At 42.9% G+C, this 23,467-nt stretch overlaps 2 protein-coding genes across 3 annotated transcripts in view; both read left to right on the top strand.

Moving 5' to 3' along the window:
• The window catches only part of slc2a13a (solute carrier family 2 member 13a), a 106,777-nt gene extending 83,334 nt beyond the window's left edge, over window positions 1-23,443 (top strand). The window contains exons 5-10 of the mRNA XM_085252394.1: window positions 13,149-13,312; window positions 13,419-13,539; window positions 17,219-17,344; window positions 17,499-17,617; window positions 19,194-19,346; window positions 20,207-23,443. Of these exons, the coding sequence (XP_085108520.1) occupies window positions 13,149-13,312; window positions 13,419-13,539; window positions 17,219-17,344; window positions 17,499-17,617; window positions 19,194-19,346; window positions 20,207-20,433 (910 nt within the window). The 3' untranslated portion in view covers window positions 20,434-23,443. The remainder of the gene's footprint in view (window positions 1-13,148; window positions 13,313-13,418; window positions 13,540-17,218; window positions 17,345-17,498; window positions 17,618-19,193; window positions 19,347-20,206) is intronic.
• On the top strand, window positions 787-9,228 carry LOC146555864 (uncharacterized). 2 transcript variants are annotated; one of them, XM_085252395.1, is made up of 3 exons: window positions 787-864; window positions 7,624-7,779; window positions 8,205-9,228. In XM_085252395.1, the coding sequence occupies exons 2-3, from the start codon at window positions 7,654-7,656 to the stop codon at window positions 8,436-8,438; spliced, it is 360 nt and encodes a 119-aa protein (XP_085108521.1). In that variant the 5' UTR covers window positions 787-864; window positions 7,624-7,653; the 3' UTR covers window positions 8,439-9,228. The 2 variants fall into 2 exon arrangements, with proteins under 2 accessions (XP_085108521.1, XP_085108522.1); XM_085252396.1 differs by lacking the exon at window positions 787-864 and adding an exon at window positions 6,726-6,959 and having other exon boundaries at window positions 8,205-9,168.
• Window positions 23,444-23,467: the final 24 nt, after the last annotated feature.

The raw sequence follows: 23,467 nt of genomic DNA, 5'->3' as shown, positions 1-23,467 counted from the left end.
CTAAAAAAAAAAAGGAAACCACTGCACCTAACCACTGCACTGCCCTCGTGTTGCAAAAACACTGAGGGCCTGGAAACAGAAAATTCTCTTAGCAGATCTTACTAATTAAAAGTTTCCTACTGTAGCTTTTTCCAGCGCCACTTTTTGTGCTTTGCTTCTAAACTGTGTCTTTAATTGAGAGACTTTTATGGCACAGAATGGCTGCATAGTTTCGAAAGTTTGCAGATGATGTAATAATTACAGGACAGTAAAAGATGGGGTCCTGACTCTCCTGTGACTACGCTATAGCCTGTTTCCACTAGCTCAGCTCTTACAGGTGCTTTGAAGTTTTTCTCTCAAAGACTGCTCTGATTGTTAACAGAAATGAAAGCACAGAGATTTTATGAAACAGCCCTCTGAAATTACCTCAGACTGCTGTTTCATTCAAACCCTACATGGAGTCTTTCCTGTCGCTCTGTGATGTGTGCTAATAGCCGACAACTAGTGGGTGTTTTAGATTGAGAGGTGTCACTTTGTATGAGAAGTGACACCTGAAACCCTTCAGGTTTGTAGCGCTACAGAAAAGCTATGAGAAGTACACTGAAAAAAATGCAATAGGGTGGTTGTTGAATCTGCATAGAATTACTTCATATATCCAGCATGACTAATTTAAATTTCACATCTAAACATATTTTTGTCTTTTAATTTTCACATATTCTTTAAGAATATTCATTCTTTTAGAACAAATCATGTTGAAAAGAAACAAGTTAGTCGTGTTTTATCCTCAAGCTCCGCCCCCTGGAAAGGAAAAATCGGCTGCACTGTCCGCCATTTTTGTCTCTCGCTTTGGAAAATCTACTACCATCTGGAGTTTTACACTTGAAGGTAAATAGGATTTTAAAGCTAACACACCAGTGAGAAAGAGTGTAGACCCTTTATATATGTGGACTTTTACTGGGGTGTTGTTATTTTACAGGTATGTGGGCTGTTTATCGAAAACCATGAAAGGCCAATGTTAGGCTCCAGTTAGCTAATGGTAACCGAAATTATGCGATAAGCAAATTAGTAATTAACATATTGTAACGTTCACAAGAACCAGACGGTTGGGGTCTCAGTTTGTCCGTTTATTCGGCACATAAGCCAGCGGGTTGTTAACTCAGGGGGAAGCGCTCTCGAACTACACCTCTCTTCAGCCTGGCACACACACAGAACAACCAGGTCCCCCCACCCCTTCCTGTACACCACCCTCACTACTTCCTGCAGCCCAACCAAACATGAATCTTAAAGGAACAACAACAGTGTGCAGAGAAAACCAACATGTCACTGTCCAGTAACACTTAACCATCATTACACTGCCCCCCCAGCAATAAGTTCCTCGTCCCCGAGGGAACGACACAGTCTCTGAGGCGGGGCGGTAGCCTACGTTCCCTCCTTGACCTCCTGGACTAATGTAAGCCCCTGAGGAGGACGCGGAGCTTCGGGGCTTTGGGGTGAAGAGTCCGAGGGGGGGGAACGCAGCCCCGGTCGGGGGCCCCTCTGAGCAGGGTCATGGACGCTCTGTACACGTCCCTCTGGAAAGGAGGGGAGGGACTGTCCTCTGTAGGGGGCCATCCGGTCTCTGTGCAGCGCTACTATCCTCCCCCTAGGAGGCAACTGCACCCTGTAAACAACCTCCCCCACTCGCTCTAGGACGCTGCAAGGCCCCACCCAGCTGCTATCCAGTTTAGGACACCGTCCCTTCTTCCTCTTTGGGCTGTAGACCCACACCAGCTCCCCAGCACGGAAGTGCCTCCCTTTAGTGGTGATGTCGTAATTCCTCTTTTGGCGCAGGCCTGCCTTCGCCAGCTGCTCTCGGGCGTAGGAATGTGCAGAATCCAGCCGGTCCTGCAGCTTCCTTGCGTAGTCCCGGCCCGGTGGTGCCTCTGGCGCGTCCGGGGGTTTCCCAAAAGCCAACTCTGCAGGAGTTCTCAGCTCTCTCCCTAACATGAGCAGGGCAGGCGTACATTGGGTGGAGTCCTGCACTGCCGACCTGTAGGCCATGAGGGTAAGGGGAAGATGGTAATCCCAGTCCCGTTGGTGTTCTGAGGTAAGGATGGCTAGCTGCTGGGCCAGCGTCCTGTTAAACCTTTCCACCAGCCCATCGCTTTGGGGGTGAAGTGGGGTGGTGCGGGTTTTCTTAGTCCCAAGGCGTTCACACATGGCAGCAAATACCTTGGACTCAAAGTTACGCCCCTGGTCACTGTGGAGGGTCTCTGCTGTTCCAAAGCAGCTGAACATCCCCTCCACTAATACATCAGCGACCGTCTCAGCCTCCTGATCTGGGATGGCGTATGCTTCCGGCCACTTGGTAAAATAGTCCATGGCCACAAGAACATAGCGGTTTCCTCTGTCTGTGCGAGGAAATGGGCCCATGACGTCCACAGCTACTCGCTCCATTGGGGCTCCTGCTGGTTGCTGCTGAAGCTGAGCCCGGGACTGGTCTTGTGGCCCTTTGTGTGAGGAACATGCATCACAGCTGCGGCAAAAGTCCTCCACATCCCTCCGCTGTTGACCCCAGTAATAGCCCTGGCGGAGGCGGCGAAGAGTCTTGGAGACCCCAAAGTGGCCAGAGCCAGTGCTCCCATGGCAGGCTCCCAGCACAGCTGACCTCAGCGACCTTGGCACCACAACCTGCCACCTCTCCTCCCCCGTGGCAGGATCCTTCCAGGCACGCTCCAACACCCCCTCCTTCAGCCTGAGAGCTGCAAACTTGGCCCACAGCCCCCTGGTACAGATGGAAAACCCAGTGACCTCATCCCAAAGGGGTTGCTCCCCCTTCTCCAGCCACTGCAGGACCGGCAGCAGGTCTGTGTCTTGTTCCTGCCGTGCCCTCCACTCCGCTGCATCCACCACCAGAAGAACCCTGCAGGCGAGCTGTGCTGCTCCGTCTATTGTCGTGAGTTCCCGCTCTATTTCCTCTCGCTTCTCACAGTAACGGCAGCCAGCTGCAGCACATGGGCGGCGAGAGAGGGCATCTGCGTTAGAATGGTGCGTCCCTGCTCTGTGCTCCACGGTGAAATTGAAGGCTTGGAGCTCCTCCAGCCAGCGAGCCACCTGTCCCTCTGGCTCCCTGAAAGACATCAGCCACTGAAGGGCAGCATGATCAGTTCTGACAACAAATGCTGTGCCGCACAGGTAGTATTTAAAGTGTCTCACCCCCGCCACCACAGCCAACAGCTCTCGTCGTGTGACACAGTAGCGCCGCTCGCTCCTGTTCAGGACCCGGCTGAAGTACGCCACCACCTTCTCCCCTTCCGGTCCAACCTGCGACAACACCGCTCCCAGCCCCACATTACTTGCGTCAGTGTCCAGGACAAAAGGCAGGGCGGGGTCAGGGGGGGCAAGGACTGGGGACTCTGTCAGCGATCTGCGGAGGGTGTCGAACGCCTGCTGACAGTCCTGGGTCCAGATGAAGTCACGGTCCTTCTGCAGCAGGTGGAAGAGTGGTGCGGCTATGGAGGAAAAGCCCTTCACAAACCTCCTGTAATAAGACGCCAGTCCTAGGAAGCTTTTGAGCTGTTTCTGGTCTGCTGGTGTGGGCCACTCGGTAATGGTGTGAATTTTTTCCTCCAAAGTGCTGATGCCCTCACGACCCAGCTTGTGGCCCAGAAACTCCACCTCCCTCCTCATGAAGTGGCACTTGTCGGGGTGCAGCTTCAGGCCTGCAGCCGCCACCCTCTCCAACACTTGTCTCAGGGCATCCAGGGCAGCATCAAAGGAGCTCCCGTGCACTAGAAGATCATCCAGGTAAACCAGACACCGTTGCCGTGGGACGCCAGCCAGCACACTGTCCATGAGCCTCTCGAAGGTCGCAGGAGCGTTGCAAAGGCCAAAACTCAGGACTTTGAACTGCCATAGTCCCCTGTTAGTGCAGAAGGCTGTCTTCGGTCTGGATTCCGGGGACAGTGGCACCTGCCAGTAGCCACTCCGCAGGTCCAGGGTGGAAAACCAGGAGGACCCGGCTACTAAGTCGAGGGACTCATCAATCCTGGGAAGGGGGTAAGAGTCTTTCTTCGTCACTTTGTTGAGTGGTTGAGAAACGCATCCTAGGACTTTTTTTCTTAGGCACCATCACCACCGCGGAGGCCCACGGGCTATCAGATGGTTCTATGATGCCCGCCTTCATCATTTCACACAGCTCCCTGTCTGCAGCCTCCTGATGAGCCAGGGGCAGGCGGCGGGGGCGCACTTTAATAGGCTGGGCATCCCCGGTCTCAATGACGTGCTCTACCAAGTGTGTCAAGCCAACATCACTTTCTTTCAGGGCAAAAATGTCACTAAACTCTTTTAGTACCTGCCATAGACTCTCTTGCTGCTGTGGAGTCAGCCCCTCACAGTTCTTTGACCAGATACTCCTCACTGCTGAGAGCCTCCCCTCCTCCTCCTCCTCCTCCGCTCGCTGTTCTGCTGGCGGGTCTGCAGGGGTCTCTGCGGTGGAGGTGGACGCCGCGGCAGATGCTGTGCAGACCGGGGGAGGAATAAGCGGCACCTTCTTCCCATCAGGGAGTACGAGGAGGCCTTTGCCTAAGTCCAGTACACCACCAATGGCTCGTAAAAAATCCAGCCCAAGGATGCAGGCGTCCTGCACGTCAGCCACCCAGGCAGCATAAGACACACCGAGGTCCCCCACCTTGAACTGGAACACTCCCTTCCCTCTCATTGGGGCCAGATCACCGGTCACAGTCTTAAGTTGCACGTTAGTCGGTTGTACAGCAGCTCCGGTTGGGACAATATCGGGTCGGACCAGCGTTGCATTGGATCCCATGTCCAGCAGGGCCGTACAGGACACCCCCGCAATCGTCACTGGAACATGGCAAAAGCCGCCAACCTGGGTCCAGCCCACAGTGATGGCCGCACCGGGTGGAGGTGGCGGTGGTGTGGGGATGTCGTTCTCCCAGGCCCGTGTACTCCCGCCTACACGGGCCCGTGGGCGTTTCCCTGAACCGCTGCAAGCTTGGGGCACTGCCTGATGAGGTGTCCGACTTGTCCACATCCCCAGCAGCTCTGAGGTCGGCGGTGTGGGCCAGCCCGAGGGGAAGGCGACTGCAGCGAAGCTGTCTGCACCAAACTGCACAGGCCCGCTGGCGTCTCCATCTGTTCCACAGGTGCTGACACAGCCCTCACCACGTGTGCGTCGTCAGCGCCCCCAGAGGATCCTGCAAGCATCTCCCTCTCCAACGCTAGCTCCAGGGCTGCACTGAGTGTGGCTGGCCGAGCAAGCTGAGTTTGCATGCGGAGCTCTTTAGGGCTCAGGGCCTGCAGGAACTGGTCCCGAGCTAACTCCGCCTGCACTGATGGTGGCATGCTGTCATACGCCCTCCGGCAAAGGCACTCGACTTCATGGGCCAAAATGCGGAGGGGCTCACCTGGCAATCTGCGTCTGTTGTGGAACTCCGACCTCAGCAGCACTGGTTGGTTATACTGCCCGAAGCGCCTCTGAAGTGCTCCGACCAGAGCATTATAATCTCCCCTCTGCTCCTCGGTCAGCAGCAGCAGGCATGCAGCTGCATCCTCACACAGGCACAAAGCCAATTGGAGAGCTTTATGTTCCTCAGACCAGCCAGCTGCAACAGCTAACAGCTCGAACTGTGCGATAAACACTTCCCATGGCGTCTTGCCGCTGAACTTAGGCGTTTTTATATTCGCTGCAGCTTGCTGGGCGCCGCCATGTTTGTTTACATCACGTGACGGCGCGCCAAGCGAGGTCGACTCCTTCCCGCCGGAATCGCGGCCGCTGTGCGAACAGTTCCCGAGCCTAGTCAAACCTGGAGAAAATCCAGCCTCGGCAGACAGCCGCAGCGCCGTTTCCCTCACTCCATGGGCGGGCGAGCGCGGACGAACCTCCCTCTCCTCCGTCTCCTTCTTAATCCTGCCCGGCAACATCCTCGTCTCGTAACGGCAAGCGTCGCCGGCAACAGGGTCTCGGGCGTTCTGGGGTTCTTTTTTCTTTCTTCACTTCTGACACCAATGTAACGTTCACAAGAACCAGACGGTTGGGGTCTCAGTTTGTCCGTTTATTCGGCACATAAGCCAGCGGGTTGTTAACTCAGGGGGAAGCGCTCTCGAACTACACCTCTCTTCAGCCTGGCACACACACAGAACAACCAGGTCCCCCCACCCCTTCCTGTACACCACCCTCACTACTTCCTGCAGCCCAACCAAACATGAATCTTAAAGGAACAACAACAGTGTGCAGAGAAAACCAACATGTCACTGTCCAGTAACACTTAACCATCGTTACAATATATAATGTGAGTTAATATTGTTGGTATATTCTTTCAGTCTAAATTAACAGACTATTACAAACTTGCATCGGTGTCTGTAGTAAGTGGTGGTACCTGCAGTGTCTTAACCATTAAACAAGCTAATGTAGGGCCGGGATATGACTAGTTTGTTGAAACATGTCTGCTGCCAATGTGACTGCTCACACACGGTAACATTACCAGCACATAGCCACAGCCGCTATAAACATGCTGAAAGGTCAATCTAGCTTCTGTAGTCAGCAGCTGGAAGACTCAACACAGATCCAAGATTCAGTGTAACGGTTATCTAAATGTTGTGTGTCCTGTTTGTAAGCCCAGAAAAAGAAATTAAATAAAATGACGACCTTGAGCTTCAAGCTAATGTAAGCGTAATGCTATAGCATAAAGCGACTAATGCAATGATGACGTTGTTAAATTAGTAAAAATACAGTAAATATATCCAACATGAATCAGTTATATTTTTGGTCTAAACATAATTAAGTCTCACGCCTTTCACTTGTTTTAGAAGGATGTTCAGTCTTTTAAAACCAGTCATATCAAAATAACAGAAAATAGTTACGTTTTCTGTTGAAACTCCACCCCCCAGGGCGTGTTCTGCGAGGGAAAATTCACTGTGGCGGTCCGCCATTTTTTGTCGTTGCTTCGTTTACGTTTGGTGCTGAGCTTTACTTTGTCGAGGTAAACTGAAAACTACATGTTTGAGAGGAAACGAAGAGAACATCCATTATATGGGGAAGTTTTTCTCATGAATTCCTGTTGAGCAACATAATGGAAAAAACAAGTCATTCCTTAAGTTAACTAACGATAATGCTAGCTTAAGCTGCGGGACAATATTATGTGCATTAGCTTTTTTTCAGTGTGTGCCCAGTCACATTCGCTTGTTTTTTCTCAGTGAATACAGACTAACAAACTCGTGTCCATTTAGTTAACTGATTGTACCTAAAATGTTTTAGTTAAACATTTCAATAAGCTAGTTTGCCTTGGGGTGGGCTCTGTTGGGGGGGGGTGTGAGGATTTGCATATGTTATCTCACATTCTGTAAGGTAAATTTTCTGGAAAGGTCAAATTAACTAATTTAACTAAGTATTAATGAAAGACCTTGATGTGTATATGACAATAATAGATGTAGTTTCTGGGTCATTTGGCAGAACTGCAAAATGGCCAGAAGGAGGCAACAGGCTTTGGGTGGTATGGAAGTAAGGGCAACTATGGAACTGCTCAGCAACATGGGACCCATAGCTAATAAATAGTAACATGACAAAAAATAACAACTTTGTGTGGATGTAACCTTGTGAGATTTGAGATTTTGACAGCATTTTTATGTGACAACTTCTCTTTTTAGATAAATGCAGAGTTTAAGCGCATTACCACCATGCCACTGCAGTCCAGATTACTCTCGCAGATAGATGTGCTATCTGACAAACTCATAAAGGTCTTCAAAAGGCGAGGAGGACAAATAGGAAGAAGACTGCAGAACATTCTGGAGCCCACGGCCCAGGTAAGAAAAAAATAATTTGTGTATACACTTTAGGGAAAATAATAATTTTAACAAAATGCTGCTTGTCACTCTATGCCAGGAGTATGTTGAAAATCACCTGGGATTTTCACAATTTACCATGGGTGCGTTTTTTGTTTTTGTTTTTTCTTTTACCTGCATTAGAACTATGCGTGGAGTTCATAGTTGAACACCTCTCTATGCTCTGACAGTATTCTGCTTCTTTGCATGGAGATTTCACTTCATGCATTACCTTTTTAAGCATTCTGAGGACTCAAATCACATGCTGTAATGAATCCATTTTTGTTCACCTAATGTGTTAATGTTAACATTTTTTGGAATAGTGACACAGATTAAAATAAGATTTGGTATAATGTTCTTTGACCAGTGTTCTGTTTAATTAAATTTTGGAATTCTGCATTTTCTAGGCCACAGATGAAGCCATTATCCAACGATCTAATAAGGAAACAACCATGGGAATTTACATCATAAAGTCAAGAGATGCCAATGGCAGCCCTGAGGACATCGGGATAGTCCTTGAAGGCCAGAGAGTCTGGCAGGATTTGGATAACTATACCCTAGCAGCTGCAATGCTGTTTGGACTAATGTACACTTTGAACCTCACCTACCCACTGGAAAAGTATACCTTCGAGGTATTATAGAAACTGGTTATGGAGCTCAAAAGGAACAGCCTTTCAAAGAAGGCCCAGGTTCTCAGGACCAGACTGTACGATTGAACAGTTTTCCAGTTATGATGTGGGAACAACATGTTTACCTCTTCGAATATATACCATCCTTTCTTTTAAGCCAGCACTGGTAAAGTTGCAGTACATAGTGAAACTTATTTTTCTGGCACTTTTCAACTTGGGGCCTTTATTACTGCAGTTTTCACTTTTCAAGCCATGGTTTTTTGTTTTTTTTTTAAATTCAAACTTTGAATGTGCATTTTTCTCAATGGAAATGGTGCCTTGCACCAATTTCACCAATTTGCAATTTTTTTCCCAAGGTGCACCACTACCAACAGATTGCATCGTGTAGTATTAGTGATTGTGATGTTTAGTGATAGAAGCAAGCCAATACTAATCAGTTTAGGTCTCTTGGTTGTGTGCCTGTGGGTTATAATGTTATTTTAAGTCTCTTCTTTGTGTCATTTTAATAATTACACCCCTGTTGCCATATTACCTTACCTTATGGTTCTTACATTTAAAAAACTATTTTTTACATAAGTGCGATGTCATAAGGCCCCACAATGTTGAATTCAGGTTCCAGCAGATAACTTTGAGGAATGTTGTGGAATGTTTTTCAAGAGATGCATTGTACAAATATGACTCATGTATATTTTGGAAGCCTGAATTGAAAGTCCATTTTTACAACTGTGTAGTATTTTCAAAAATACAGGTCATTGTTCAAAAATGTTTTGCTTATTTCTTTGATTGAGAGAAAGTGTACAGTACATACAGTAAGATCAGCCTTAATTTAGTTTTATTTATTGAACACTCAATTATATATTAGATTATATATTATATATTAGAAATTTGTTATAAAATAAAATAAGCTTACCATAAAATAATCTTGTCAATATAACACATAGTAGTCCAATACAATTAACACAAAAAGTTCATGTCTGATAAACAAGTGGTTTCTATAAATATTTGACCGGAATGAAAAACATAACAACAACATAAAGTCATGTTCATGTTACCAGAAAAATGTGTGCAGGTATAACATAAAAAACTAAGGTTAACCAAACAACTTAATTTCGTGCAACCGCTTACAATAATTTTTTTATGTTTATCCCACTGATTATTTTTTTCAGTGTAACAGATTTCCCTGATATCATAAAGGGGGAAAATGCCAAGAAACAACACATATATAATACAAATATTTACACTTAACCATGACACTACAAATTGATTTCATTATCAAATAAACAGACTGGTTTAATTTGGAACCACGCTGTTCATACACATAAGGTAATACCCAGAAATTAACCGAAGAACATTACATCCCAACATCCTCCACTACAGTGCTCTCAATGTGACACCATGTCGTCCAGTGAGGAATGTCCATGGGAATACTGAGCTGCTTCACTTCTTTGTACATTGATCTCTTATACCAGAGTATCAGTCTGTCTCCTGCTCGAGCGCTGTCATAAGCAGCCTGCTATTTGCAGGTGAGCAAATATACAGAAGGAAAAAGAAAATATTCTTTGTTTTCCTTTTCTTTGCTGTGGAAAGACATTCATTTCAAAATTAGATACTTCAGTAACTACCATCCATTCAAATGTTTTTGTTTACTCTTATTAGGGTTGTGGGGGGACTGGAGCCTATCCCAGTTATCATAGGTTGAGAGGTTGGGTACATCCTGGTCAGGTCACCAGTCTGGCGCAGGGCTAACACAGAGAGACACACAACCATTCACACCTATGGGCAATTTAGAATTACTGATGAACCTAACCCCAATAACTGCATGTCTTGAGCCACACCTCTTTTCTTTTTTTCTTTTTTTAAAGATTGCTGGAAAAATGGGAAATATAAGAATGTATTGAAATACCTACAAGTAATGTTGTAAGTAATGTTGATGTCCGGGCTCTGAGGAGGCCAGTCCATGATTGTTAGTGTTCCATTGTTTGTTTTTCTCAGGGTATGCTTTTACAGCCATGACAGGATCATTGTCATGCTGAAAAAGTATGCAGTCAGTTGCTTTCCAGATGGTATTGCATTGTGGATCAAAACCTGATGGTACTAGTCTGTCTTTATAATTTATAAATCAGTTTTGACAAGAGCTCCAACACCACTGGCTGAAATGCCGCCCCAAAACACGACAGAGCCTCCGCTGTGTGTTAAAGATGGCTGTAGTGTAGACACTCACATAAATAAATAAAAGTAAAAACACGATTTTGAAATTTTTTTTAGCCCTATAATGCCCTCTGTATCATATTTGATATATGAGTCTCTGAGACCTCTATCTCATCAACATGATCAGTACTTGCCATAATTTCAAAATGTTATGGACAAAACTCTTTTTTTGTCTAAAATTAACATTGTAGTTGACAAAAAGTTGCCAAAAAAGCCCAATGTATCAAATGTGATACAAAAAATATATAATACATATATAATAGAAATATATAATACACAACATGATATAGCAAAAAAAAGTGGATTTTGTTATAAGAGTTAATAAACATCTCAGTTCTAAAAAAATCTAAATTTTCTGGCTATTTTTTGATGGGTTGGGTCTTACAGGGTTAAAGTTGATTTATCAACTTATAGATGAGTAGTTCTTTATATATTATGTTCCCCACTTATTTCTTTTTTTTTTTTCATTGAGATTTCATCATGACACCTTAGAATGACACTGTAGCACTTGATGATGGATAACGATGTCCTTTAGAAATCCGAGAGGCCATGTTTGCCTCTCAAGCGTCTCTTTGGGGCTTTTAAAAGCCTGAAATGCCAGTTCGGAGATGCTTTTAACATTTAACACAGGCCGTGCTTCTTGGCACTGTGGTCAAAAAATGATCATTTTGTTTCTGGAGGCTGTTATTCAGAGTACTTTTTAAGTCAGAACACAATGTGTGCGCATGTGTGTGCATGTGTCTGTGCTGTAATCAGGAAGATGCAGGGCTGGAGATGGAGCACAGCGGGCTGTACTGCTGAGAACAGAAATAGTGCTTTTACTCCTGCTGCTGCTCCAAAACCGACTCATTTCTCGCGTGTGTGTGAGTGTGTGTCCATTAAGCACGTGCATTTTTGCCGGCATATATCTCAGTCTGCAGAAGCCTAATAATTCCATCAAAAACATTTATCACCTCATGCACCTTATAAGACTGTAGGTCATGCTTTTAAACCCGAGTTTCACACCATCTCATTTCCTTTTCTGTTCTCGTTCTGTCTGAGTGGATACCATGGCAGAAAAAGTAAAGTGTTATTATGCAAATCCCTCAAATTAATGTCTTTGTTTTGGGAGAGAGAGAGAGAGAAAGCCAAGAACATGAGAGAGAGAACAAGAGAGAGATAACGATGCTTTTGAAGAGATGAAAAGCAGAATGCTAATTCTGAGCTGCCTTTAGAGACACAGGCAGGCAGACAATGCTGTAGATTTATTTGAGCTTTTTCTTAATGAGTCTTACCTTCTTTGTGTTTGTGTTGCATTCTCTCAAGGTTGCTGAGTCCCTATCTATTGAATGTGCTTGCACGCGTTGTGTTCATTTTGGGTAATGATGTGTTTTCTGCCAATGAGCGCATCGTTTCAATGGCTATACTTTAAAGACTGCCTGGAGGTGTTTACTTTAAAGAGTCCCTGCAGGTGTGTGCATTTTGTTTCATTGTTTTCTGCATGCATGTCCTTTTGGTTTTTTTCACTCATCTTTCTTAGTTACAAAGTAGCAAAGTTGAAACAGGAAATGGACTCTGTGCAGGTGTCTGTATTGTTGACCGCAGCCTGCTTAGAGCCTTGTTGATGATGATTGCTGTTAATCTGCACACGTGGAGCAACATGGTGCCAGAGTTGCAAGTATAATTATATTATATGAGAGATGAAGAGAGAGCCTATTTATAACTGATCGCTAGCTGTCTCTAGTGGAGCGACTGGTGCTCAAGTAGAGAGACTGGGGTTGGTGGATGAGTGAATTGCTCTTACGAAGAGAGGCTGTGATTGGCTTGTTGACTTAAAGATTGATTACAGTTTTGTATATGTTTCTGTTTGATATTTATACTTTAATGTAGCCATAATATTGTGCTGAGACTGCTTAACATTTCTCCAAATACAATTATACAGTACTTGAAATACTTTGTAGGGTTTTTGCCTTACAATACGCCTTGAGGCGACTGTAGTGATTTGATATTTATAAATAAAATTGAAATGTATTTAACTGAAGTGTAATATGTGTAATAACAGTGTAATAACAAGTGTAATAATGAAAAATGAATATGCCGTTCTTGTGTTTTGTTGACTCTGCACACTAACATTATCCAAAATGTTTCCAACTGTATTCAAACCAAGAGAATGTAAGGCAGTTTGAAATGTGTATTTTCATAAAGTGGTTTAACTTTTAAATTCTGGCACAAATTCAGAAATTCCTCCACAAATAGTTGCTTTAGGACAATGATTTAACTGCAAACTTGTTTATATGCAGAAATATAGCCAGAATACAACCAGTTGGCAGTCAGGTAAGTCAAGTCTGTTGCAAAGAAACATGTCACGGACAAGTTGGACTCATAGGCACAGACTAACTAAGACTGACTGCAATGTGTTGCCAATCTGTCTGTGTTTATAGACAAGAAGGATACTCTTGACCTATTTTTATGCTTCGTTTTTCTTATTATTATTCTCTTAACTTTGCTTTTTCTTTCTTCTCTCATGTCACATAGGTACTACAGTGCCACCATCCTGCAGATGTCAGGAGTGCGCGATGACAGGTTGGCAATCTGGCTGGCTGGACTCACCACCCTCACCAACTTCCTGTTTACTCTGCTGGGAGTGTGGCTGGTGGAGAGAGTGGGGCGTAGGAAGCTCACCCTAGGCAGCATCATAGGTAAGGCTAAAGGAGGAGGAGACTTGAGCTGTCCAAATCAACAAAAAATATTAAAAGTTGTTTTTGTGCGCTCTTTGCGTTATTTAATTATTATATTTTTTGACAGGCACGTGTTTCAGTTTGAGTCTGTTGGCCATCGGTTTCTTAATGTCTGCACAGCACAGTCCCCCTGTCACCTACCACCCATTAGACCCCGCCATGGCCAACTCTACCTGCTCCAAGTACCAGTGAGTACTTTATCTACAGGCCTGTGGCGTTTCAGATGTATCTTACAGTATGTGGTATTATTACATCAACAGAATCTATCAGTGTTAAGTTCTCTTAGCCTGTTCCAACAACAGGTTGTCTTTTCTTTTCTGCAGTTATTCTGATTGCTCCACCGTTCACCATTTTAGCTGCAGAGTGTTAAAAAAAACACCATTTGAGCAATAAAGACCATTTACCCAGAGGATTTAATACGGTGGTATCAAAAGCAAGTCTTTTAGGGAACACGTTAAAACACTAATCTATGGTGTAATTACTCAGTAACAATTACAGTAAACTGTGGAATTGAGCTTTACTTTATTATGGGATTATGATAACAACAAGGATTTTCATTCCAGTATGAACTTGACATTAAATGGACATAAAAGCAAACAGCATGGCTGTGGAAACCCATGCTGTGAAGCTCCCAGTGCACAGTTTTTGTGCTGATGTTAATGCCAGATGAGGTTTGGATTTCTGCGGTTATTGAGTTAGCAAATCAGTGGTGACTTATATGCACTATGAGCCTTAGCATTTGGTGACTCGCTCTGTAATTATGCACAGTCAGGAACTGCTGTGGTTCCTAAATGCTTCTACTTTGCAATAATACCACTTACAGTTTATTATGGAAGAACGAAGAGGGAAAAATGTTAAAATCTGACTTGTTTCAACGGTGGCAAACTATTACAGCACCATGCACAGATTCGTTGAGCTTTTTGTTAGTAAAGGCAGACTGCATGGCTAGGTTGATTTTACACCTGTGGCAATGGGACTGAAAGCACCTTAATATCACATTGATGCTTGATGTCAATAAGAAGTCCTTAAAACTGAAGCATGCAAAAGGACCTGGATCACAGAGGCGCCAAGGCTCAATTATTCCTTCTTCCTATCTACCCATGCATGAATCCATTCGTCGATTTCAGGTCATGGGAGAAGTGTAGGCAGAGATACTCAGATCTTTCTCTCCCTGGCCAACTCCTCAATCCCCGATGGAAGAGATGGCTGGGGAGACGCATTCCCTCCTCTCTCCTCTCTCCTCTTGGTCAGACATGTCCATCCTATTCAGAGGCACTGAGACCCTGAGAGCCTCTGTTTTGCCAGCACTTATGAATTGGAACATGTTGACATTCCAAACCGTAAGTGCTCAGCTTCCATCACCATATTAATACAGAAGTACCCATGCATCGGAGCACACCAGTCTTCAAACGTGCCCTTCATTTTGATCTCAACTGAACGTAAATCACCTGGTGTTTTTTTCCAACTGGATATTGCATTTTTATGGCTTGCAACCAAGTTCTGGGGTATAACCACTAAAGTAGCTTTCTCCAGGACCAAAAGACATACTGAGACACACATGTACGTACATGGTGGAAAGAAATCCAGCTACACTATCAAACCTAGTAATGAGGGTTGTTATTTCCCTTCAGGATGTGAGGAGTAGGTATGACTTTAGACCTCCGAGTCCCTCTGAATTACTCCGTCTGATCATCTAGCACATTTGAAGGAAAATACAGATTTCTGTGTTTGTATTAAGGTGTCGCACTCTGCAGAAGGTTGGAGGAAAACACAAAGCGGTACATTTGTTATTGTAGCATAGCTTAAAATGGTAAACAAGAACCGAAAATGGGGGTGCTGGCATGAGGAAGCTACTGTTGACCTTGGAGCACTTCTGTTCTTAGTAAAGGCACTTAGTATTTTGCAGTTTTAGAGCAGAGGACACTAAGTGGTGGAAAGAGAATAAAACCCTCCTAAAAGAATTTTTGTGGTGAAGTTCTTGCAGGTTTTTACACATACATTAATACAGATCTAGATTTCTCTGAGTACTCAGAGGTCAAAATTAGTGCCAGCATAGGTGTTAGAAATTGTGGTCAATTATTTCACATAATAAATGTAATTAAATGATTTTAACAGTTACGCAATTCATCATCTAACATCTGTCACTCCCATTTCACTCGACTGTCCCCAGCAGCAGCAGAAGGCAGGCGGTGAGCCAGAGTTTGTTTCCGAATGAAACAGTCATCAGATGCCTCCGTGTTGCAATTTACTCTCACTTACACAGACACGAGATGAAGATCATGTGTAACGGCAGTCTTTCATCACAACGACAGGCAATGCCTAATGCACTCGCTGTCCTGCGACCGCGTGCTATAACCCACATAAACGCAGGGATAATTTGAAGAGATGAGTGCTTTTACCACACTGGAAAAGCTTTACTGAATTCACTTTGCTTCACATGAACCCACACGCATCCTTTCACTGACCACAGCAGCATCAACAGAGCACCAGAACCACCAGTAGCCTCTTAAGTGCTTTGGTGCTCAGATGTCCCATTTAAAGATGTTTTCTTAACGTGCTATTTTGGGGTTTGACTAAGGAGAGCTAAAGCCCTTTACGCACTGGACACATAACATTTGTGCAAATATTTTATGTTTTACAAATATTTTTTTTTGACTCACCTGGTCTTAACTTAGTCATTTATACTGACTGCGTACCTTGAGTTGGCTATCGTTTGGTGGAGTGGGTTGTCCACTAATTTAAGGGTGAAGGTTGTTCCTGATGGAAAGCACTAAGGTTAAAGGGGAGCTATCATAGATAGAGAATTTTACTGATAGGGATTTCTAGACGAGCTCCCTGCTTTTCTATTGGGAAAGGGTTTGACCCTTTTAGGACCTAGCTACATTATGCTTACTTTTGTCACCAGATAAATATCAAATATGGTATAAAATATATGTATAAAATATACATCTTAGTCTCCTGAACTGTCTCATTGCATTACACACATGGTAAAAGGGAAGTCCATGAGTAGTACAGTGGTGAAATTGCCATCTATGACATAACCAGGCTGCAATGCTAGCTAACACTAATAAAAACCTTAGGAGTGCTAAGGTATCACTAGCATTACATTACTGCTGGGCTAGTTAGCCTGACCTGCTAATGTCTCTGGGATTTTTTCTTTTTATAAAAACAGATGTTTAATGGGCTTTAGCTTTACTAATACTTAACAATATCTATATCAGTGTTACAGATACTTCTAAGCAGCTAATGCTAAGTGGTTATATCTTTCTCCTCACCCTCCTGCAATAGTTACTTTTGAATACATGGTGTTATTTTCATCCTTAACCTCAGCGTGAAATTAGAGAAAAGCTTCCCTGGAAGCTACGGACAATAAAAATAGATCTCTCAAGCAGAGTGTGCATTTCATGACCTACCTCGAACCTGATTAAATAGCACGGGGAAAGATGAGTGCACCCTTGTGAAGCTATTCAGTTGAAACACTCAAAAATAAGGACTGCTCATCAAGAAACAGACCGCAGAACATGATAATGTGATAGGATGTAGTTTAAATTAACAAAGCTGGGAAAAGGATAGGAAAAGAAATGTAATGATAGTGAATCCCACACAGTGGGGACGAATGTCTCATGCATTTCCTGATTTAGGTGAGAGATGTGTGCCTCAGTTAGATGGGTGGGTAGCTGTTTTTCTGTTATATTTGCATCTTGTCCAGTAGCAGCAGGTACGTTTACATTCATATTGAAATTTTACAAGGAGTTTCTCAGCATCCTATAGAGGAAAGGCAGACGTAAAAGAATGTGATTACAAGCTGCCGTTTGATTGATTGTCTTTAGAGCAATGAGAGTTAATGCGTGTTGCATCTGCTGTTAGGGTGTGCGAGCCGTGCATGCTGGATCCTGGATGCGGCTTCTGTTACCGTGAGAATGGCTCGGCGCTGCTCGCCTCCTCCTGCGTGCCAGTCAATAAGGCCTCCACCGAGCACGCAGCATGGGGCAGGTGAGTCACAGGATGCAAAGTGAGCATGTGGAAGTGCATTAGGATGCAGTGAAATAACACATCTCACCTTTAACCTCCCCCCCCACACACACACACACAGTTTTAAGAAGGATTGGTAAAGTCTAACTAACTAAAATGTGCATGCCTCTTATAGATGCTCCAACTCTACCCTGATGAGAGATCAGACCTACTGGGCCTACAACTACTGCCCCACCTCCTTCTCCTGGTTGGTTTTACTGGGACTGGTGTTCTACTTGGCTGCCTTTGCGCCGGGTGAGAGACTGAACCTTAGTTTTAGTCCCCATGAGATCCAACACCAGGATGCTTTTGGGGAAAACAAAACAAACAATAACAAAAAAAGAACCATAAATTGAACATAATTTTTTTGAATTCTGAAAATGCAGTGTGGGACAAAGCATACTATATTCTGATATCCTGCCAAAGCTAAACCTCACTGTGTTGGACTTGTAGCTGCAGATGTGTTTGTCTGAGTGCTTACCAGAGTTAACAGGATCCATTATAATCCTAACAAAGCACCAACCCATTGGCTGCTGTCTAAACTCCTAGTTGGTGTACTGTTCATTGTTTAGAGTCCAGAAATGCAGATACAGTTTTTAAAACGCAAATAAACAGGTAGATCATAGTCTCATAGCTAAACAAGAGCCAGTAGTTATAAAACTGCATTTTGGCGTATATGTTTTTATTTTATTTTCCACATGGACTGTTTACCTGTACGCAGCCAAAGCCTGCATAAATTTGCCTGGTCAATACTACTCAACCTACAAAAGGAATCAGAAGCTGACTGCAAATCAAATCAAATATCTTTTTACTTGTATGTAGATGCTGCATATTGATAGAGCTTTTCTGCTTCTGTCAAATTCAACTACCGTCTTTGTTTCTATTATAGGCACGGTAGCACTTCATAACACAGCCCACGACTGATTATGTAATTTTTCTACATTTACCATGTAATTCTTCTTAATTGAGAGTCTAGGGAGAAGAAAGAGGACGCAAATCAAACTTCATGTATTTTTTATTTAATTAGTAACTTCGGGGTATTTTAAAGTAAAGGACAACCAAAATTTCCTCTTTGTGGTATCCTGTCCTTGTCTTCTTGGATTGGAATTCAAGGGTCGGACAGGGGTATGGGCTGTATTATAAAGCAGCAGTCCCCAACCTTTTGCTCCACGGACCGGTTTAATGTCAGACAATATTTTCACGGACCGAGGTGAGGTGTTGTGGATAAATACAACAAAATAAAATGATACGACCAAGACAAAAACTGTGGTATTTTGTAAATAATAATAATAATAAACGAGAATTCACCGTGTAATTGTGTAACTTTATTAGCAGCGTCTTCCTGAAATGCGCCAACAACACTGAGAGTAACATCCTCCTCTCTGCCCCTTAATGCTCTCTGGTCGCTATGGTAACGCGTAAATAGTTCTTTCAAAATAAGACTCACAACTACAACACGGGAAAAGACCCAGGGAAACCGAGTTAACGATAAAAACCCTGAAAACCATAAATTTCACATCCGAGCCTTAACTCTCACAGCCCGGTACCAAACGACTCACGTCCTGGTACCGGTCCGTGGCCCGGGGGTTGGGATCTGCTGTTATAAAGTATCTACACTTCCCTTTCTTCTATTGTAATCTCACATCCTTTTGAAATATACAGACTATAGAACATTTGAGTTTTGAATTTTTTACATGACAGAAAATGAAATAAGTTGTATGAAGTGCTGCTGACAAGACTTAAACAAAATATAGTGCAATTCTCCATCCATCTCACATCTCCACCTCTTAATCAAATGGTCCCACGGCTCATTCTCACTTGTCTGTCGCAGGTATGGGTCCAATGCCATGGACCATCAACTCTGAGATCTATCCTCTTTGGGCAAGGAGCACAGGGAACGCCTGTGCAGCAGGGGTCAACTGGACCTTCAACATCCTGGTGTCTCTTACCTTCCTCCACCTGGCTCAGTACATCACCTACTATGGTCAGTTTCTGTGTGTAAGGAAATAATAACCTTGAAAGATTTTATCCTTTATTTTTTTTACACGTAAGAGGTATTTTTGTGTTCCCATTAAGAGCAATAAGGACAGAACAGCTTGCTGATACCCTGAAGTGATGCTTTCTTCCACCCATCTTGCATAACTCCTCAGTCAGTGTAGCACAACAGCAGGTTTCCCCTCACACAGGAAGGAGCTGACCTTTGGCAGAGTTGGAGATCAATCAATCAGGGGTGATTGTGGAGGCATCCTGAGATCCACTGGATTAATTATCGATTCTGAGTCATTCACCAATTTATCTGCTTGATAGCAATCATTTACTAAAAGTGGGGCAAATAATATCAAAGCTGGGAAAACACAAGATGTTGTCTTGTTAAATCTTAAAGTGCACTCGGCTGCAACTTAAAAATGTCACTGTGCGTTGACAAGAAGAAAATACGGACCACAGTTGCGACAAAATCTCATTAAACCTGTGTCAGTCTTTTCGTATGAACCCTTATTCGTCACATAGTTATTTGTTTCCTGTTAACCCTGCTGTAAGGCCACATTGACAGGGACATTTTACTTATACTCCACATTTATCGTAGGGTGACCAGCAGTGTGAAAGCAGTGTTGCAAAAGCATTTTCATTCTTCACCACACACGTCCCTAGAAGTGCGTGGGCAGTCGTGGTCTAATATTAGCTGCCCGCGGGATCTGTTGTCACCATCGGTGTTTCTTTTTCTGGCAGTGAATGAGAACAAGCAAATCATTTCTCATAAGAAGTGTGAAGTTGTGCCATTGTGTTTCTCATCTTTGTGGGTGGCTATCCTCGGTGACAGCGTGTTCTTTTGCTTTGTCTTCTCAGGAGCTTTCTTCCTGTACTCCAGCATGGCCTTGCTGGGTTTCGTCTTCACATATGGCTGCCTGCCAGAAACCAAATCCCGCCGTCTGGAGGAGATCGAAGCGTTGTTCGAAAACCACCTTTGCTCTTGCGGCGCCTCTGATTCGGATGAGGGACGGCAGGTTGAGTACATCCGGGTCAAAGGTTCAAACTACCATCTATCGGACAATGACGCATCAGATGTAGACTAGAGGAAACTTGGGTGTTGCTTACCTCCCTCTGGGTGTTTCATTAGCTGTTTTACTGGAACATGCAGAGCGGCTGAGTCTGTATTAGTGTTCTTTTTCCTGTGATCTGCGGGGCCACTGGTTTACCTCCAACATAGATTGGGAATTACATTTTAGAAGACTATGCTTCTATCAGTAACATGTATCAGTTCACTTTTCAAGCAGTCAGTTGGGGAAATCCCAATCAACACTAATGCTTTAGCATGAATGTTTCCCATTAGTTCATTCTCTAAATTCAGGGGTGAACTGGCACCTTATCTGGTTTCAGACCTGCTTATTATTTTCAACCACAGAAGTCTATAACACTGGCCTTCTACGCAGATAATAGGCAAAGCATAATACATAGAAGTCCAGTGTCTTTTTCATAGAGACTAGTTATGACTGTTTAACAGATGCAAAGATACAAAATACAAGGGACTGGAATTTGTCCCTAATATTTTGTGCATTTGTTTTATAAGCACCATTTATGATTTATAAACGGTTTTATCCCAGAGCTTTGTGTCAGAATACAATGGCAACTCCATTCAAAAAGTTACAGTAAATACAACCACAAAACTTTTGTTGACTGGACAGCAGCTGTTGTTGTCTTTCGTACCATTATGCCTTGGTGTATGAGACACATTCTGCTGTCTCGTTTTTTCAGCTTGTAGCGTAGCACACTTAATGTCAGTCCTTAACCTGATATTCTTCTGTTTGCAGTTTGAATTTTTATGAAAAGCAATTGCCAGAGACACACGGTATATCATTACGGTTGAGTAAACTTGTATTGTCGACGGGTGCCGAAACAAAACCGTTCTTACAAACTTGGTAGCCCTGAAAGGACTGGAAGTCTTCGTGCTACAGTATGGTTTGTGTATTTATATATTTATTTAAAACAGATCTTTTTGTGAATCCACATTTCGACAAATTACAAATTTCTTAACGTTGCTTACTTTTTCATTTAAAATGTGCTTCGCAAAACCTACCCTACGAACCAATGTTGCAACTCTTGCAATGAACTTTTTCTTGTTGTTATTTCTGGATATAGTGTCTGTAATATCCAGCAAAGAAACCGGGCTGTTCTGTCTGTAGCAGTAAAAGTAAGCTTTAGCTTGATGACTGAGATTTTTAAGTGTTTCGTTCTATCTGAACATTGATATATTAGTGCCTGTGTATTGTGAAGGTGCCTAATGGCCATTTTTCAGTCACATTTCCTGTAGGTCTACATGGCCTTTTTTTAATTTTAACATGTGCATATTTGCATTTCACCTGTGATGGAATTTTATTGACTAAAATTTCATGTATTTTGCTTTGTGTCTTCCTTCACAGCCTTATGTACAAATAGCCGAGCATATCATTTATGTAGTTCTTGTGTCAAAAGTTGAGGAGTAGGCTTTAGCGTAATTTGGCAATGTTGTTTTGTAAAAGTGTAAACTGTGTAAGGTTACACCTTGTTAGTTAAATACACGTAATTTTCTGTGTAGCAAAACTGTTGGAAAGTAGACAACTGTGTAACAAAAAATATAAAAGGGTAAGTAAGGGGTATAAAGGCTGCTGCTGTGCTTAGTGAACAGGTTTCTCATGGCAGACACCCAAAATAAACGATTGTAAAAATACAGTACAATGCAACGTTTAAAATGATGGAATTTTCCATATGATTTCTTCTACCTATATTTTTAACCCCACATTAATAGAAATACCCAGAAACCTCAGTAAAAAAAACGGATAATGTGCTAGCAGAAAATTACCATTTAAATTTTTTTTCCCAACAGTCCATTATCTATAAATCTAGTCTATTTATAGACTAGTACCACTTTTTAAAACAAGAAACAGACCATCAAATGCCGTGGGACAATTACACCTAAGTGATCCATTAAAACTCGGTGGTATTTGCAAGTATTGTAGTAATTTTGGTGTTTTCAAGGTGTCATGTGGATAGCTATGGGGAAAAAAGGTTTTAAAAAATTGATTAGAAACAAATTCCTTCAATAAATGGAAGAACAGTGATGGCATACTGTAGCACACAAGCACCCTCATGTGGAAAACCGGCTGATTTTTTGAAAATAAAAAAAGCTTTCAAATATCATAGTTGCCTCTTTAGTTGCAAGTTCTTCAGTGTTATAATAGCTGATCATTTTTCAAAGCAAACACAAACAGTAGTATCAACATGTACAGACTACAATAAAATCATATCAAGAATTGAAGTCAGCACAAAACACGGTCAAATATTCAACTTGTGTTTGAAAATGATAAGCTATTCTATTGTAAACACTTGTGATTTGTAGTTATGGGGCTAGAATATTCCAGATATTGTCTTTTTTAACCCAGAGAGGTAATAAAGGGATCCTCGAAGATGAGCACTGATTGTTTATTTCAATAAAAACAAAACATTGCGAAATATAGTTCAGAGTAATAACTTAAACTTCCAAAACTTTGCTTTTCAACTCATTTAGCGCAGCTTCTCTGGAGTGAAAGGTGTAGAAAACACTAGCAACTATAATTTAGTATAGGATTGTATTTGACCAGTTTCACTTAATCCAGGAGAGTTTTCTTAAAACTTCACAAGCTAGTTTTGTACTGAAAGTATTACTACACACAAAAGCCACAGATTTACTTGTCCACGGCACAGACTGAGTAACGAAAACTTGTGTCAACCAAATATTTAATGTGATTGTTTTAGGCTGCACCTGTGTCAGAGATAATGTGGTGTTCAGCCCTTAACCTCCGGTTAACACTGTCCTCTACCACAGCTGAGGGCATTAAATGTGTACTTATCAGTAAAATGGTTACATTTTTTTCTATGTGAACCAATTATGTGTGTTTTTGCTAAAGTTTGTGGGGTATTACAGAAAAGCAAATTTAAAAAAAAAAAGAGTGCTGTATATTTGATTATTGTTCAAGCTGTAAATGTTTTGCTAGAGTTTATATTATATAAAGATAAATATCTTCATGAAATATTGTGTATATGGGGAAAGAAATAAATGTATGAGTCAAAGTCATGTTTTGGAGCTTTATTTAA

This window comes from Mchenga conophoros, linkage group LG17, assembly GCF_057382185.1.
Source record: "Mchenga conophoros isolate Kocher_MC1m ecotype Shallow Benthic linkage group LG17, M_conophoros_male_GT1.1, whole genome shotgun sequence".
In the NCBI taxonomy this organism is placed as follows: Eukaryota; Metazoa; Chordata; class Actinopteri; order Cichliformes; family Cichlidae; genus Mchenga; species Mchenga conophoros.
The sequence above is the reverse complement of the archived record's forward strand: the minus strand, read 5'-3'. Positions and strand labels throughout refer to the sequence as shown.